This window comes from Orcinus orca, chromosome 16 (assembly GCF_937001465.1).
Source record: "Orcinus orca chromosome 16, mOrcOrc1.1, whole genome shotgun sequence".
NCBI lineage: Eukaryota > Metazoa > Chordata > Mammalia > Artiodactyla > Delphinidae > Orcinus > Orcinus orca.
The window spans coordinates 12,572,234-12,590,433 of NC_064574.1; the positions used below are offsets into that span (position 1 = coordinate 12,572,234).

An 18,200-nucleotide genomic window follows, 5' to 3' on the forward strand; every position below is an offset into this window, starting at 1 on the left:
GTAAGAGTAGCCTGGACTGAGGTAGTTCATGAACTGTGTTGCCCCGCTCTGGAAAAAAAGTGCTGTGGCACACACCCATGTTCAAAGGCCTTCAGGAGGCCAAGGGTAGCTAAAAAGCTAGTGTGTCGTTTAAGTAATGCTAGCTTTCTTTATCCTTGAAAGCTAAAATGGCTACTGCCTAAAAAGAAAGTACTTTGAGGGACCAGGACTGTGACCTGGAATTAAGCCTGAAATAATGACCTGGAGAAGCTTCTTGTCACTGAAAGCCTTTGGTATGTGAAATTGTGAGTCCTGTAAAATTTACCCAGAGCACCGGGGGGAGACGCTCAAGAGAATATTGGCATCAGAAGAGAATCCCTGGGTTCATCCAGTCCAGCCACTTAGTTGTATATTTGAGGTGAGTGGTTGGGTGGCCTGGTGTTTCTCATTCCTAAGTACGAATTTCCAGGTGTCATTCTATGCAGTCACTTTTACCCAGAGGGAGATTTCTTCCCTCTGTATTCACGTGCATATGCACACAAACCTTCCCGTGCTGATGGCCTCAGTCCCCTTCTGGTCACATACTCAGGAAAGTATCCTGTTGCCCACATCCTTCAAAACAGGTCTGTTGTGGTAGACAAATAAAATGAACTGAGTCACTGCCAGTATGTTTCATACTTTATTCCGTGAGGTCGATGTTCTTTCTTAACCTCTTTCTCTCTGGTTTTTGCCTGCTCAGCCCATAGTTGTCTTTTCGTCTCCTCTCCCAGCAGGTGGTCAGCCTTAAGCGAGCTAACTCTCGAAGAATGCAAATTCTTTATATTTTACAAATGCTTGTCCTGATGGCATCTTTCTAATATATATATATTTCCACTTTTTTTCAGTCAAGAGAGGCAAGGGTTTGGCCTTTTCTCAAATGGGAGGAGAAAGTAGTGATTCTTCCTGGCATCTGTTACTCAGCACTTTTCAGTCCCCGCTCAGCTGGATTTGGTAATTTGAGGGAGAAAGCAGAATTTTCCCACCACCGTGGACTGGGGTAGCCGTGTCAACCTGGAAGCACACTGGACTCCCCTGGGCAGCTTTACAAGATGCTGATGCCTGCCCCCACCCCCGACCCCCAGAGGGTCTTATTTAATTAGTCTGGGGTATATCCTGGGCATAAGGATTTTTAAAAAGCTTCCTAGATGATTCAAGTATGCAGCCAAGGCTGCTGAACCGCTGATGTAAAGCAAAGTTGACCGAGCAGGCCATTTGGATCTGCAGGTAGGAAGGATGTCTGTTGTGGTCCCATGTTATAAATGTAAAAGCAGCTGCCTTCTTTGCCGTCTACCTCCCTTGCTGGAAGAACATGTCCTGATTCGAAATGGATTAGATTTAAATTAAAGAGTAAAACCGTGACCATAGAAATTCAGCAGGCTGGCTTTTTCTCTCAGCAGTTCCCTCATTCAGTAGGGTTGTGCTTTAGAAGACTAAGAAATGGGTGTTTGGGGCTTCCCTGGTGGTGCAGTGGTTGGGAGTCCGCCTGCCGATGCAGGGGACGCGGGTTCGTGCCCCGGTCTGGGAGGATCCCACATGCCGCGGAGCGGCTGGGCCCGTGAGCCATGGCCGCTGGGCCTGCACGTCCGGAGCCTGTGCTCCACGACGGGAGAGGCCACAGCAGTGAGAGGCCCACGTACTGAAAAAAAAAAAAAAAAAAGAAATGGGTGTTTGGAACCCCTGAAGAGAGTATGCAGTATAGTCCTCCCATTTCTAGGCGGCTGGAGGAGAGCTAGGACTCCACAATAACCAGGCACAGTTTTACCAGGTTGTAAGCAATTAATTTCCTCTGCCTCTTCCAGTTTAAAAGGCTTCTACTACTAGTGGAAAGGTAGATTTTGTTTAAATTTTTATGTAAAGAATTTAAAATTAGAAATGAGGAAATTTGTGTTTGTTGGGGGTGGGTGTTCTCCACGGTGTAGGGCAAGGTTATGGAGGACTTTCACTTAGGAGTTGTGTGTTTCAGGTTTTCTTTTTTTAAAATGACATTATTAATTTAGTAACCAGAAGAAAAGAATAAGTGGTGTTTTGTTTCATGCTAGCTGCTAACGAAACAGGAGGGAAGGGGGCAGGGCACAACCTTTAAAAGAATGACATAGCCCTTGGGATATGACATAAACTGGTTAGAACCAACTAGGTCCAAGATGGCGGAAGATTCGACTTCCAGTAGACCTTGAGCCTCATAATATACTCTCCGTAATACATTAGCTAAATGACACACCCACAGGCGCATGACAGTTCCGAGGCTGACCGTAAAAGGTCAAAAATTAGGCGGTGGCCCAATTCCTGGAAATTCTGCCCCTTCCCCCCAAAAGTTGGAATTATCCTCCCACTAGTTAGCCTATGAAGTTACCCGGCTCAGAAAGACTAACAACAACCCCGTATTTCGAGGCCTCGCACCTTCTGAGATGGTCCACACTCTGTCTGTGGTGTGTGTTTCTTCCAAGGCCATTCTCGCCTTTTGCAATGGACTGCATTCTTCTGCCTATGGAATGTGTATCTCTAAACAAATCCACTTCTTACCTATCACTTTGTCTGTCACCGAATTTGAATTTCTGTGCTGAGACATAACCTGAGCTTCAGTAAGTCCTGAGACCAGGTGTGTGATCTCTGTTAAAAGACAGTAGGTTCATGGGACTTCCTGGTGGTCCAGTGGTTAAGACTCCACGCTTCCAATGCAGGGGGTGCGGGTTCGATCCCTGGTCAGGGAACTAAGATCCCACATGCTATGGGAGTGGCCAAAAAAAAAAAGACAAAAGACAGTGGGTTCAAGTCCCAGTCTGGGTTGTACAGTTTCACTACCAGGCCTATTATATATATATCAGTGTTGGAAGGAAGTAGAAAGGAATTTATCTGTGTCCCCAAACAGACCCCCAAAGTAGGATCATTAAGGTTAGACGGTGTCTTGTCTCCTCTCCCACATGTTTTTTTAACTTCTTGTTCCCTACTTAGGTTGTAGCTCTAAGGCTTGGTTCTGCCTTTGCCCAGAATTATTATTCTGTTTTTGTTGATTTGCTTATGAAAATGCCTGTTGTAATACTTCTGGGAATTTCTTTGCCTAATTACTGTGATGCCGTTTCTTTTTTTTTCCCTTAAAAAGTATTTATGTATGTATTTATTTCACACATACACACACACACACACACACACACACACACACACACACTGTATTTTATTTTTACAAGAGATAAATAAACTGACACCAAGCATTGTAAATGGATGACCACAACAGAAGCAAAAATGATTGCAATTACCAAACACGAAACACACTCACACTATGTCATAATATTGACATTCAGTCCAGGAATCCTCCACAATAACAGCGCCTTTACTTTGCAGTGAAAATTGATTTGTATATTTGACATGGGACTGAGTGAACTGATGAGGATGACTATAATTTTTGTGATGACGTTTCTAACCAGCTTCTCCCTCCACACATGCACACATCACAGACATACACGTTTTCTAGAACACATGAAAACTGCTAATTTTTTTTCTTAAAAAGAATCATTTTATGTACAAAAAAATATGTGTGTATATATATGTATACAATTAAGCAAAATGAGAATCACCCAGAGTAATGATTAGCATTGGAGGTTCTTGATGTAGCTTTTTGAAATGTTAATACCTTCAGAAAGGGCTGGACTTAGGATGGATTTGCATGTGTGAACTGAGGACTTTGGGCTAATTTCTGTGTAAATGTAATTTTACCTTTAGTGTTCATGCTGACTTGGTTTATGTCTTTATATAAATGCAAGCTTATTGTTTTTCAGGAAAGCTGCAACTAAAAAGGACAGAAAGCATTCTGTCCTTTCCTGCCCTGTTAAGAGACTTAAATATTATTGTATTTACGAGATGATATGAAACCTATTATATATATATGAATCCTTGTATTCAGCCATATTTATAATAAATACTCATAATATAAAAAAAAAAGAGACTTCAAATTCTCTTCAAGTTGCCTCTCATTGAGTTTCGTCCTCCGAGTACTTGTAGAATAGGCAGCCATGTGTCTGTATAAAAGGACTCACTGTATTAGCCATTTGATTCTTGGAAGCCTTTTCATAGTGCTTTTTAAAAACTATCCATGTTGAAGATTCTAGAATTCCAGGGTGCAAAGTGAATGTGAATAGGAAGTTTTAATTTTCATAGAATCAGCATGAATCCAAAAGGACTGGAGAAAGAGATTTTCATACTCTGAAAAAATAGTGCAGTGTAATGGAAAGAGTTCAGTCGGGTCTCTGTTATGCACTAGCCAGGTCTCCTTGTACGAGTTGTGTATACGGTGCCTCACTTTCTTTATCTGTCAAAAGATAAAGAGGTTGGAGGACCCCCTTCATACCTACCCCTAGGAAAAAGGCCTCTGCTTTACTCTTTAACACATCACTAAAATGACAGTAGATTTTGTGTGTGTGTGTGTGTGTGTGTTTAATGGCGTAAACCCCTGAAAATGAGAACAAGAAAGGAGACCACAGCAAAAAATTTTGCAAGTTGGAAAGCAGATGGACCAATGATAAAGGACTTAATGGACCCAAGAAAACTGACTGCTAATGTGGCAGCAAGGAAAGCCAGCAACCACTGCAGTTTATACCCCAGAATCCCTCAGAAGCTCAGGAATCAGCAACATCAAGTACTTTTGGAGATAAGAATAAAGGAGGCAACTAAGATAAAGGTTGGTTGAAAGCTGTTTAGAAAGCAGTCAGATACCCAGATTCCTTCCCCCGTCCTGGCAAAGTACTAGAGACTTGATAACCTCCAGAGATGGCAAAATAGAGGGTCCTTCATCTGGGGGACCTGGCTTGGTTTAGGGTACCCTAGCCTTTTCCTCTTCCTCAGTTTTAGGGTGCTTGCAGCAAAGAGCATATGATTCTGGCAGGAGATTAGAATGGACTTCTCTGGGGAACCTGACTGGACCGAGAGGAAAGACCCAAAGATATTGACACTGGAGGTTTCCAAACCAAACTTTTGGCCAGAACACCCTCCAATGAAGAACCTCAGTCCAGACCCTTCCAGTTAGCTTTCGTTCCCCACTCCTAAATATTAGCAGATGGCCAGGGATCACTGTGCTAGAGACCAAAACAAATAAGAAGCAGCAAATTGAAAGAAACAGAATATACTGGGAGGAAAAAACTTAACTATCACGTATGTTCTCAAGGGTCAGAGGAAAAGGATTGCAAACATGGAACAAGACATTGGAAAAAAAATGAACATTCAGAAAATTAAAGGGACACTGAAATAAAAACTCTAACAGCAGAAAATGATAATTAAAAGTAGGACTGGGTAAACTTGAGGAAATCTCTCAAGGTAGAGCAGTAGAATAGCAAGATGGAAAGTCAGTTAGAAAAGATGAGAAAATTGTAGGGCCAGGAAGTCCAACATCTGAGTCCTATTTTCTGTTCTCCAGAAAGATAGCACAATACAGAAGGGAGGAAATCATCATCACAGTAATACCTCCTCCTCACCCCAAAATTTGAGAACAGAAAATGAATTTCCAAACTTTAAAAGCCCACCAAAAGGTCAACACGGTGGGCTAGGCACACCAGTATGAAATTTCCTGAAGAGAAAGTTCTTCACACTTCCAGAAAGAAATTACTTCACCTTTTACAAAGATAAAGAATGGGAATGGCTTCGGACTTAACAGGCACAGGGGAATCTAGAAGGCAGTGGGAAAGCACCTTTACAATTATTTCCAGCCTTGAATTCTATAAAACCAACCAACCGTGTATCAAGTGAGGAAGAATGAAAATAATCAGCGATACAGGGTTTCAAAATCACTGCCCTTTCCCCCTTCTTAGGAAGCCACTGGAAGAATGTGCTCTATCAAGTGAGAACAAGGGAGAAGCTGAACTTAGGAAAACTGAGGTTCGATACTATAGGAAGATGAAGGGACTCCCCAGGACGCTGAGGAAGGGAGATCCCAGAGTAGCAGGTGCACATCAGGCTCACAGGAAAGCCTGTCCAAACTGGAGTGGATCAGGAGGTGCTGGACCTTCTTAAGGAAGAGGAAATTGAGGGAAGACCTGATGCCTGTGTCTTCAGGGGAAATGAAGTGGCAAAGGGCATGACGTCAAGTTGTCATCATTTCACATAAAACTAAGCAAACAGGAAAACAAGACAGTCGCCCCAGGAAAAAATAATTATGCAGGAAAGGAAAAGTAATCGTAACTTTCCACATTTCTCAGCTACAGCGAGTATTTATCGAATCGTCATAATATAAATACTGAAGGTTGTCCTAACCACGATTATCATATTTGACTGGAGGGAGACTGGAGGATGGAAAGCGTATGTGTGTGGCGGGGGCAGGGGAGGGAGGGAGCGCAGTCTTCAGCTCCCGCAGTGAGAAGTCAACAGATGGACCTAAAACCGAAGCATCGAGGTTGGGTGTGCAGGCTGACGGAGATAAATACTGAGGTGGTAGGCGAGGAAGTGAGAGCGGCTCCTTTAGAGAAAGACATGCGAGGGGGCCCTGTGTTGTTGTTTTTAATTACGTTGTAAGGTTATTTGACTGTGAACTACCTGCATATAAAGCTATAACAACAGTAAGAATAGAAATACTGGTAAACTAGTATCATCTGGTTAACATTTTTATTGACAGGTTCAGATTTTAGCTGAAGAGCTAGGCCAGCGGCCTGCCTCCCCAAAAGATGATATCTAAGAAAAATACTCCTTTGGTAGGCATCGAAGAGTTGTAGGAGTGATGACATGTACCAGTCTGAGTTGCCTTTTTTTCTTACCTCTCTAGATTATCCTCTTGACTTGAACCACAGCGAAACCTTCCTACAAACCACAACTTTTCTTCCTGAAGACTTCACCTACTTTGCAAACCATACCTGCCCCGAAAGGCTCCCTTCCATGAGTGAGTAGAGCTCTTGCTTATCTTCCTCTGCTTTTAAAACTGATGCCTTCTTATTTGAGTAAACTAAAAGGGAGAGTGTTCTTGAGCTGTCGATGTCTACTTACACAGAGATTGTAAACGCCTCCCGGATGTTGGGAACGGGGATTCTGAAAGTTACTTGTGCCCTGGCTCCTCTTCAGCACTTCTGTAGGGTGGCCTGTGTTCCTGGTGCCATTTTCTACCACATTTTTCACTCTCTGCTTTACACATGCCCCCCTCCTTTGTAACTCGGGGTCTGTTAAGATGTCCTAGAGAAAGTGTAGGCAACCAGCTTTGTCTTTTAGTATAAATCTCACACTGATTATATGACTTGCTCGCTATGAGGGAAGTTATTTTCTTAACAAAGTGCTAGTTTAGGAAATTCTTGGATCTTTTCTTTCTCTTCCTTTTTCTTCTTCCTCTCCCCTTCCTCTTCCCCTTTCCTTTCCTTTCCTTCTTAGAATCTCATGTATAATCTGAAACAATGACAATGTACTGTTACACCTTTTCTGTACTTTGGGGCTTCTTGGACAGTCCTCTTCTGGACTTGAGTCCGAGACGATGAGAGTTCTGAGTTTGGACGTGACCAGTCGGGGTCACTGATCAATGAATTGGGATAGCGTGTCTATACATGCCTCAGGAGCACACAGCGACGGTGCCAAGCTCAGCTACTTTCCTCCTTCCATTTTCAGAAGTTCAGCTGCTGTACACCCTTGGCAGAAGCAGAACTCAAAGGCTCAATTTCTTGATTTGCTGCTTTACACAGTAATAGTAATAGTGATTTGCTGAAATGCAATGAGTTGGAAAGCAGAGGAAGGGACCCCCATCCCTGTTAAAAACACCACCCACTGAAAAAGCACTGAACTGCTCCAGAGATTACAACCCTGAACATAGGAATAAGAATACCATTTTCTGGCCTCTTAATTATTATTTTTTTCCCTCCTCTGTTCAGAGGGCCCCATAGCCATAAACATGAGTGAAATTGGAATGGATGCCATCCATGAACTCTTCTCTAAAGACCCAACCATCAAGCTCGGAGGTCACTGGAAGCCATCGGATTGCATTCCTCGATGGAAGGTAGGGGGTGAGGTCAGACCCCAAGTGCTGGAAGCCTACCTGCCATCATCTGAATCACCATGGGTTTCACTCTGACCTTTTGTAATTTGCACCCTACTTACTACTTAATGCAAAATATTTGCATTTGATGGGAACATACTGGAGGAATGGATTTCCCTGAGGACTCTTCTGTAGCCACAGAAATTCACATTGTTCTGATGACTGAGCCAGGACCCTTTTTCTTCCTTACAGGAATATTGGCTAAGCAGGGGGTAGGGGGTGGTAGGTCTCTTGTGACACATTTGCAGAAGCCATCTTCACAAATTCAGTGCTTCATGCCTTATTTGGCATTGTTGCCGTGAGTCTAGTGGAATAAAAAGTGGAGTTATCTAGCCTGACACTGAGAATTGTTTAGTTTTTTTCTGCGTGACTCTAATCAGGAGACATCGGTAGTGTGGATCAAGCTTATGGCACTGGCTTAAGTCCATTCTTCCAACAAGTATTTAGTAAAGTGCCTGTTCTGTGCCAGCCCTATGAGATGCTGTGGTGCAGCAGTGATCAAAGCACGTCTGGAACAGATCAGTGTTTCCAGCCCATCACTGGGTTGTAAAATCAATTTAATGAGCAGCATTTAAAAAAATTTATGTATATATATAAAAGTGCATTGCATGTTTTAAGGGGAAGTACTGTTCTGTGAAGTGTGTTTTAGTTGTATGTCTCTATATTTGTGTACTGGGTCACAGTGAATATGAATGTATGTCTTTCATATTTCATATTTCATATGAATGAATGTCTTTCTCTGGGTTGTGGTCTCGAATTCATTTGCAGGCCCACTGTGTACATGGTATGGCACATGTAAGAACGAGGTCCACTTACTTCCAAGGGTCGACTTGCCACCATAGGTCTTCATTTAGAGAAGCTGAGGATAAGACAGCTCCCAGAACTCCCCAAGAGCTGGTCCCCGATTCTGCAGAAGTGCCCTGCTGCAAAGCAACAGATGAGGGGACTAACAGGGCGGCCTCTTTTGCTGTGACCCATTGCAGGTGGCAATCCTTATCCCCTTCCGGAACCGCCATGAGCACCTCCCGGTCCTGCTCCGACACCTGATTCCCATGCTCCAACGCCAGCGCCTACAGTTTGCATTTTATGTGGTGGAGCAAGTAAGTGGTCCTTTCTTCTCTCTTCTTTCTCTTCTGAGACAGCAGTTTAGAGAGCTTCAAGCTAATGCATCCTTGGTGGAAAGATCCAGTAAAGCTGAAAGCTCACAGTCGACTGAGTCGCCCTGCGGCAGGAAGGGGAGCAGAGAGCAGTCCTGCTTCTGGTTTGAGATGTTGCTCAATATCAGCAGATTTGAGTGCAGCCTGGAACTTGTTTACCCTGAACAAAGGCCTCTTGTGGGCTGGTTTTGCTAGAGCTGCTTTAAGTGTTGTCTTTAGGCCCCAGACCCAGGAAATTCCCCTTAAGATAAGGAGCCACAGGTCGAAATGGCAGTGTTGTCCTTCCTTCCGTATATGGGGCTGGGTACCCTTCTAAATGCTGTTACATGGCTGACTGTCTGCCTTTACAACAGCCTTGGGAGAGAGGAGCTTGGGTTTATCTTTATCACCCCTTTTTATTTCCGAGGAAGTCAAGGCCAGAGGTCAAGTGATTGTGAGTCAGTGATGAGCTGGGCAGGACCCACCTCCCTTCTGGCCCAGGATCTCTCAATAAGCTCTCCCTTAGGCGGGGCTGAGGCAGCAAAGATTGTGCTTCAAGAGTCCTTTTAAAAATAAAGGTCTGCTTCTTTTAGGTTGGCACCCAGCCCTTTAATCGAGCCATGCTTTTTAATGTGGGTTTTCAAGAAGCAATGAAGGACCTGGACTGGGACTGTCTTATTTTTCATGATGTGGATCATATACCAGAGAGCGATCGTAACTATTATGGATGTGGACAGATGCCAAGGCACTTTGCAACTAAACTGGATAAGTATATGTATCTGTGAGTATCATTTCCCCTTAATTAAAGAGGTTAAATCTAAAAGGATGGTGAGAGATGCAAAGATGACAAAATCCAATTAGCTCCAACCCGAATGGCAATCAACTGATGAATGGATAAACACAATGTAGTATATCCATCCATACAGTGGAACGCTATTTGGCAATAAGAAGGAATGAAGTACTGATATATGAGACAACATGACGAACCTAGAAAACATTATGCTCAGTGAAAGAAGCCAACTACTAAAGACTGCATGTTATATGCTTCCATTTATATGAAATGTCCAGAATAGGCAAATCTGTAGAGACAGAAAGGAGAATAGTGGTTGCATAGGGTTGAGGGGAATAGGGGGAAATGAGTGACTGTTGATGGTGGGTACAAGCCTTCTTTCAGGAGGGTGATGAAATTAATTAAAATTGTTGGTGGCCATGGTTGCACAGCTCCATGAATATACTAAAAACCATTGAATTATACACTTTTAATGGGTGAATTATATGGTATGTCAATTCTGCGTCAATAAAGCTGTTATTAAAACAATCAATTAGGAAAAAGTTCAATTAGCTACTCAGATTGATGCGTCTCGTCCTGAGGAAACAGTTTCAGGTGGTTCAGGGCAGTAGCACAGAGAGTATTGTTTTACTTAAGACTTAGTTCTCCAGTGAGATGGCCTGTTCTAGGGGAAAAAACTCACCCTTTAATGCACAGATGATTGATACCATACATCTCCTTTTAGGCTTCCTTATACTGAGTTCTTTGGTGGAGTGAGCGGCTTAACAGTGGAACAGTTTCGGAAAATCAATGGCTTTCCTAATGCTTTCTGGGGTTGGGGTGGAGAAGATGACGACCTGTGGAACAGGTACTACCTTCTTCGATGTCTTCTAGAAATGCTACCTTAGACTCTCCAGACTGTCACTGTCTAATAGGAATATGATGTACTAAGCCACGTATGTAAATTTCAGTGTTCTAGTAGCTACATTTAAAAAGGTTAAAAAAGAAAAAGGTGAAATTAATTTATTATATTAATAAAAATATTTTTAAAATTATATTTATCATATCCAAAATAATACCATTTCAACATGTAATCAATATAAACTATTAATGAGATATTTTACATTCATTTTTTTCTGACTAAATCATAGAAATCTGGTGTGTACTTTACACTCACAGCACATTTTACTGAAACCTCCCCAAACCAGAGGTCAGATGTTTGTTATGTGTACACAGATTTGTCCATGCCATCAGATAAGGCTTGTATTATGTAAGTTTGTATGAACAATCCTGTGTGTGATTAGTGTAAAGTAGTATTTTTACAGAGTAAGTAAATAGTAACCTAATAAGGAACAAATAACCAAAAGAATTTCTACCTTGTATCCACTTTCTATCTCAGCTTTAAAAAAAGAAAGGGTGTGTTGGTTGTTAATACAAAATAATATTTTCGGGTAAAAATTCAGATGATACAGATGTGTCTAAGCCAGGGAGTATAAGTCTTAATCCCCATTGTTACCCTGTTTCCTTCCCAGGAAGTAGCCATTTGAACAAGCTGTTTCTTTCTATAGACTTCTTTCTATTCATACATAAACAACCCAGACACATCCCTTCTCCCCTTCCAACCATGTTAGAGAGCCACTTCATTATTTTTAACAATTGCATGGTATTACTTTATGTAGATAGACAACAATTTATTTTAATCCTCTCTTGTTGATGAACATTGTTTAATTTTGAACATGTTTTGTTCACATGTGCAAATATATCTTTAGATTAAATTCCTAGTTGCAGAACTGCAGAGTCAAGAAGTAAATGCACTTTTAAAAAAAAATTTTTTTTTATTAATTAATTTATTTTTGGCTGTGTTGGGTCTTTGTTGCTGTGCGTGGGCTTTCTCTAGTTGCAGTGAGCAGGAACTACTCTTTGACGCAGTGCGAGGACTTCTCACTGCGGTGGCTTCTCTTGTTGTGGAGCATGGGCTCTAGGCACACGGGCTTCAGTAGTTGTGGCATGCGGGCTCAGTACTTGTGGCTTGCGGGCTATAGAGCGCAGGCTCAGTAGCTGTGGCACACGGGCTTAGTTGCTCCGCGGCATGGGGGATCTTCCCGGACCAGGGCTCGAACCCGTGTCCACTGCATTGGCAGGCAGATTCTTAACCACTGCGCCACCAGGGAAGTCCCAAGAAGTAAATGCACTTTTAAATTTTGATAGTTATTGTCACATTTTCCTCCAGAAAAGATTGCAAAAATATTCTGACCAACAGCACATTAGCGTACAAGTTTTCTTACACCACCAGCAACATTGGATGTAAGCAACCTTTTAAATGTGTGCCGTGTTTCAGCTCTGTAGTAGCTCCGTGTGGCTTGTGGCTGCTGTTAGGCAAAGCAGCTCCAGACAGTTCTTTCTCCGTCTGTTAGGTAGAAGTGGCATCTCATCCTTTTAACTTGGGTTTCTTAGGAACCTAGTGAGGATGAACAGCTTTTCCAGACATTTAACTAAGTTTGACTGGTTTTTGAATCCAGTTGAGCTCCCCCAGGATATCTGCCATAACTCTCGTCTTGCTCTTTCCTCAGCTCAGCAAGGAGCCCCTCAGTGCAGGAACCTACAGCTGATTTTCCCCAGCGCCCCACACAATTCCAAACACACAGTAGGCATTTCATATATATTTATCAAGTGAGAGTGAGAACACATCTTCACACAGGCGGCCCTCCGTACCCATGGGTTCTGAAGTTGAGGATTCAACCAACTACGGAATGAAAATATTAAAAAAAAAAATTCTAGGAAGTTCCAAATCGCAAACCCTGGATTTGCCACATGCTGGCACCTATTCTCATAGCATTGTATTAGGTGTGATAAGTTAGCTAGGTTTGGTTTAAGGTATCCTGGAGGATGTGAGTGGATTATATGCAAATACTATGCCATGTTACATAAGGGACTCGAGCATCCACAGATTTTAATATCTGTGGGCCCAGTGCTGGAATCAGTCCCCCACCCAGAGACTGAGGGCTGACTATATATCAAAATGAGAGTATAATTTGGAGTCGAGGAGGATGTTGAAATATGAAAATGATCATAAATATCGCATAGATATCCAAAGTCTACCCCATGTATTGCGTATTTCTTGGAGTCCTGTCAAGTTTCCAGTAAACCCAGCCTGGGAAATCTTATATTTATCATGTTAAGAATAAATATCCTGAACACCTCCTCTAAATTCTTCTTCCCTCATGGTGACTTTTCATAAATTGTGAAGTTTTACATCTATATCGGAGGACATATAAATTAGCTCATCTCCCTGGTGATGGGGGAGGTGGGCGGAGACATAAGGTCTCTCTAGGGGGGACACACAGTGACTCTGACTTTGCTGACTTGCTCTGTGGTAGGTCATGGAAGACAGGTGTGCCCACCGGGCAGAACATGTTTCTGATAGGACCCAAACAAGCCGGCCCAGAGGGAGAGTGGTTGTACCTGTCACGGAGACCCTGTGTCACACCTCAAGAATTTTGAATTTCTTTTTGAATTTCAAATTTCTTTCCTTCTTCAAAACGTTTTTGTATTGTAGACTTCTTTTCTAAAACTGTGAACTTATCCAGAGGGGAAGCAACATGAATATTTAGATGCAGAAGTTCTGTTGTTCAGCTTGGGGTCCTTCAGCCTCGGGATAGGTTTGGTCACCTATGGGACTTGATCGTTTTACCCAAAAGCCCACCCTCTTTGTCTTGGACAGAGTGCAGAATGCAGGCTATTCTGTGAGTCGGCCAGAAGGTGACGCGGGGAAGTACAAGTCCATTCCTCATCACCACCGCGGAGAAGTCCAGTTTCTTGGAAGGTTGGTGCAGTTTATTTATTCCTTGTACAAATATCCTGTATACTTCGCATTTCCAGGTGTCCCCGAGCACTGCAGCCCCTGTCTTGCTCCCCACCCCTCTCCAGGGTCTTGTTCAGACAGCTCTTTTAGAGTTCCTATATATATTTTAATTTAAGTGTGAGGCAGGCGTTTGGGGGCAAAATCATACCATTGGTGAAAATTTTTGACAGTAAGATCTTTTAAGGAAATCACTCATTCTGTGTCTTAAGCTTTGTCGTCTCCTCTGTAGCCTTCAGGGAGTTGGGGAAGAATCCACTCCGGTAAAGGTTTCTGTGTAACTCACAGTCACATGACAAAAAGTTTGGCACCCTCTTTGCAAGCTCTGGTTCTGGAAGGGTGTCCCTCAGCTTCTGTTTGTGTGGTTGCAGCTGCTTTATTACCCTCTGTACGTTCAATAAAGAAATTCCTGATCGGACTGAGCGGGGCATGTGGGTGGAGTACGTCTCTGCGTCCTCAGGAGTGGCTCTTTGTGTCTTTTGTTAGTAGTGGGGAGCACTATTCTCTAGACAGTCGATCTGGCTGCGTGAACTCTGTTTTCATGGGAGTAAGCAGGCACTGAATACAGACTGAACTTTCTCATCCCATGTGTTTAGCAGCTTACCTCCCACTTCCCCACTCTGTGGTTTTGGGAAAGCCAGTTAATATTGAGAGCCTTGGTTTCCTCATCTGCAAAGGGGCAGGCACATTAAATGAAATAATGCTGTAAGTAAAACACCTCGCATGAAATAGGACATGTTTCTAATTCTAATGATGACGTGTAGCCTGGAGGAGCTGAACGGCCAGTCACCGCCATGTGGGGCAGGAACATCGTTTTGGGTTGTGCCGCCTCCTGTGGTCTGCCCTGCCCCGTCCGTGTCGTGAGGAGCTTGGACCCTCGCTCAGAGCCACCCCTCTGTTCTCTGCTTAACAGGTATGCGTTGCTGAGGAAGTCCAAAGAACGGCAAGGGCTGGATGGCCTCAACAACTTGAACTACTTTGCAAACATCACATATGACGCCTTGTATAAAAACATTACTGTCAATTTGACACCCGAGCTGGCTCAGGTGACTGAGTACTGAGACGAGGGGAGAATATATGTTTGCTTCACCCACCGCCCCCAAGAAAGCAGCCTGACGACATGTCTCGGGGCTCCGCAGAGGAAGAAAACAGAAATCCAGTGTGGATCCATGAGGGATCACAGGGTTCAAGGAAAAAATGTGAACAGAGCACACGCACATAACGCCTTCACCGTTTGGACCCACTGGACTTGAGGGAGTCAGCCGGGAACTGACTTGCTCTTTTCACAAGACAGACGTCTGTCCTGCTGCTCTTCTCCCTCATCTTCTGCCCTGACGTCCCATCTCCTCCACAATCTGCAGAACCGGAACTGTGATCCGCCACCATCCCGCCACGAATGGCCTTGGGAGCTTCTTGCCCTTCAGAGCAAAGAGGCAGACCCACCACAGGGCAGCTGTGTTTTAGGAAGAGCAAAGGCAACTCCACACAACCATTCTTCTACATCTCTGGTGTTCTCTTTGGTTTCATTAAAAAAAAAAAAAAATTACCTGCTTTGGGTGGGGATGAGGGGGGAGTGGGGGAGGGATTGGGGAAGATAAATAGACATATAACAATCACTTCTTGAAGAAGTATAATTGTAAATAAGCCATGTAAAATGCCTTTTTTAAATTTAATTTTCTAGCTGGCTCCAATTCAAACCGAGGGTTTATAAATTAGATCCCGTATTTGTTTGGCAGATGCAGGAACTCAGCTCAAGTGGAATAACATTGTCTCCCAAATTGCTGTCACTCTGGAAGGGAGTGGTTATAGGGCATGTCACAAGAGAGCAAAACAGTCCAATCTTTATCACCGGTAGCTAACTTCTTGTGCCCCCACCCCTGTCCCCTTTTCCAAAAGTCTTGCTCCCGACTTTGGCTCTGGAGTCTCTGCCCTGCTGGGCACGTCCACTCTCATCCCAGTCTTGTGCTGAACACGAAGCTGCTGTGTTAGAACACTGCTCTCCCGCTTGAAGCAAACCCGTCAGGTGGGCCCACTGTGCACACACCCCTGGATCTCTGGACTTCCTGTCTTGTCATTCCATCATCGTAAAGAGAGAGTGTGGGTGTTGGTTTTCCCTACTTCCGTCTCTCTCTCTCTCTTTCTCTCTCTCTCTCCTTCTTTCGCTTGCTCTTATGGAACTTGGCCACAGTTTCTGAAGTCTGTGCCTAAATTACCAACCAGCTTCAGCGATTCCTTTGAATATTTCCCATTTTGGTTTCTGGAAAGCTTTGTCGTTAACACTATTAACTAGGACATAGAATGATGAGCAACTGAATTATGAAGAATTCAGCCAGGGAGCAGGTGACACTCGTGTGCTATGGGTCAGCTGGGATCCAGGTTAGACCAAATCCAAGCTTTGGGATTAGACTAACAAAGCTGCCGGACGGCGGCCGCAGGAGCCCAAGTGCTCCATTCACACCCCCATGTGCTTTCTGAAGGCAGATTCTCAATCACATTTGAAGTTGTGCCTTTGTGTTTTCGCCTGAGCCGAATCCCTCACCTCATAGTCCCCTTTGGCTTCTGCAGAATTCTGAAAAATGCCAGGTTTTTCCCCTCCTTTTCCATAAAACATATTTATATATCATTATTAGGAGTACTTTCTGAAGAGTACTTCATGTTTTTTTTTAATTGCCTTGTTTGCCTTCAACTTCCTTAATTTTCATGGTTTACATGGGTGTGTGTAGAGGCTGTATTTGTTTATATACACATGGGTTGGGGGTTTATTCCATTGCATGTGTTGGTTCCATGGACGTATGATCCCCACACGCTGTGGGAGTGATTGGCCAGGCCTTGTTTTTTTTGTTGTGTTTTTGTTCCTTCAAAGAGGAGAATGCTATTTAGAAAATAAACTGCATTGCAAACCTCTTACCAGCTCATATGAGAGAGCAGACTCCTGCCCTTGAACACGCTGGTAAGTTGTATCATAATGTTTTAAAAGAGTTTTTTTTTTGTTTTTTTTTTGAGCATTTCTTGCTTTAAAAGACCTTCACGAGGAACATGACACACAGACGTTCTTTTGGCTTTCCTTTGATGTATGGTGCAAATAGCAATAAAGATTTCTTTCCCCCCTTCCTTTGAGCACCCCCAGGCCTCTGGGCTAGCCTGGCCTCTTCTCTCTGAGGGCTGTGAGCTGCTTTCAGTGTGACAAAATTATGATGTCATTTGGAAGAATTTGCCAGGACAGACTGATTCTTGGTCAAGAATGGCTCGTGTACACTCGGCAGCATTGTAAAATGATATTGTTTGAAGCCTTTCATTAACACATTTACCATCAAGAACAAAATGTTGGCAAAAGGCTAACACCTGATTTGAAAAAGAAAATGCTGATTTGAGGACAAAAGGAAAAGTCTCTTTCCACTGCTCAAAGTAGGGTCATTTAAATCATCTTGCAGTCATGTGTGAGTTTGTTTTATTCATGTGAAATCTCTTGCTGTGCACTGTAAGTCATTTATCCACCAAGCTGAGTATCGTGTGGGGAAAGGTAAAAGTTAAAAACACAGCCAGGCCTGTGTGCTGTTAATAGTGTGAAATTCTCACGTTAAGAAAAAAAGAACAATAAGAACCAAATGTGACCTTGCATATATTTTGACAGCTGAAATTCTTTAAGGCTACCAATGAATGACCCCTTAAATCAGTCTTGTCTTTTGATTGCTGCGTATAGGAAGAAGTTTTCCTTTCACGCTGTTTTGTTTTGGGGGGGGTTATCAGCAAAACTATTCATTCTGACATTACAGGGCCTCTTGTGAGAGCCTCTCTACCACAGACATTAAGAGCTAAGCAGCAGCACACGTACTGATTGTATCCACTCACCAATGACCATTACATTGAACGTAGCTCGCTTACTTCCATCACTACGAGTTTTTTGAGCTTGCTCTTATGTTTTAAGAGGTGCCAGGGGTACATTTTTGCACTGAAATCTAAAGATGTTTTAAAAAACACTTTTCACAGAAAATAGTCCTTTGTCATTACATTATTTACTCATGTGTTTGTACATTTTTGTATGTTAATTTATGAATGATTTTTTCAGTAAAAAATACATATTCAAGAACCAAACCTTGGTGGTTGTCTGTCTTTGTCTGGGACAGTTTGACTTCTTAGAGCCTTGGCTTCCACTTTGCCGGGCTGACCTACAGGTAGTCCTGAGAGAAATACTGCCAGCCCGAGCCCTGCAGTCAGACCACTTGAGTGAAAAACTCTGCCCATGTCGCCAAAGCATCGAACCCCACTGTGCTACCAGGCATCCGCCCACACTTGGGTTTTCGTTCAAGAACTGGCCCAGGCGATGCCCATCAAGTCGAATAAGACACCTGGGCAAGGGGTGGGGTGAGGGTCGATGGAGTTTGCCTCCAGGAGGTCCTCTGGGGCCAGTCCACAGTTTGCCGTCTGCCTGAT

The 18,200-nt window shown here is 43.3% G+C and overlaps 1 protein-coding gene across 3 annotated transcripts in view; it reads left to right on the forward strand.

Annotated features, from left to right (window-relative positions):
• Positions 1-17,861, forward strand: part of B4GALT5 (beta-1,4-galactosyltransferase 5) — a 103,062-nt gene extending 85,201 nt beyond the window's left edge. For all 3 annotated transcript variants that reach the window (XM_033411201.2, XM_033411202.2, XM_004282889.3), the window contains 7 exons: positions 6,758-6,871; positions 7,842-7,966; positions 8,989-9,105; positions 9,735-9,922; positions 10,656-10,778; positions 13,632-13,733; positions 14,683-17,861. In XM_033411201.2, coding sequence (XP_033267092.1) covers positions 6,758-6,871; positions 7,842-7,966; positions 8,989-9,105; positions 9,735-9,922; positions 10,656-10,778; positions 13,632-13,733; positions 14,683-14,830 — 917 coding nt within the window. In that variant the 3' untranslated portion in view covers positions 14,831-17,861. The remainder of the gene's footprint in view (positions 1-6,757; positions 6,872-7,841; positions 7,967-8,988; positions 9,106-9,734; positions 9,923-10,655; positions 10,779-13,631; positions 13,734-14,682) is intronic.
• The last annotated feature ends 339 nt before the right edge of the window (positions 17,862-18,200 follow it).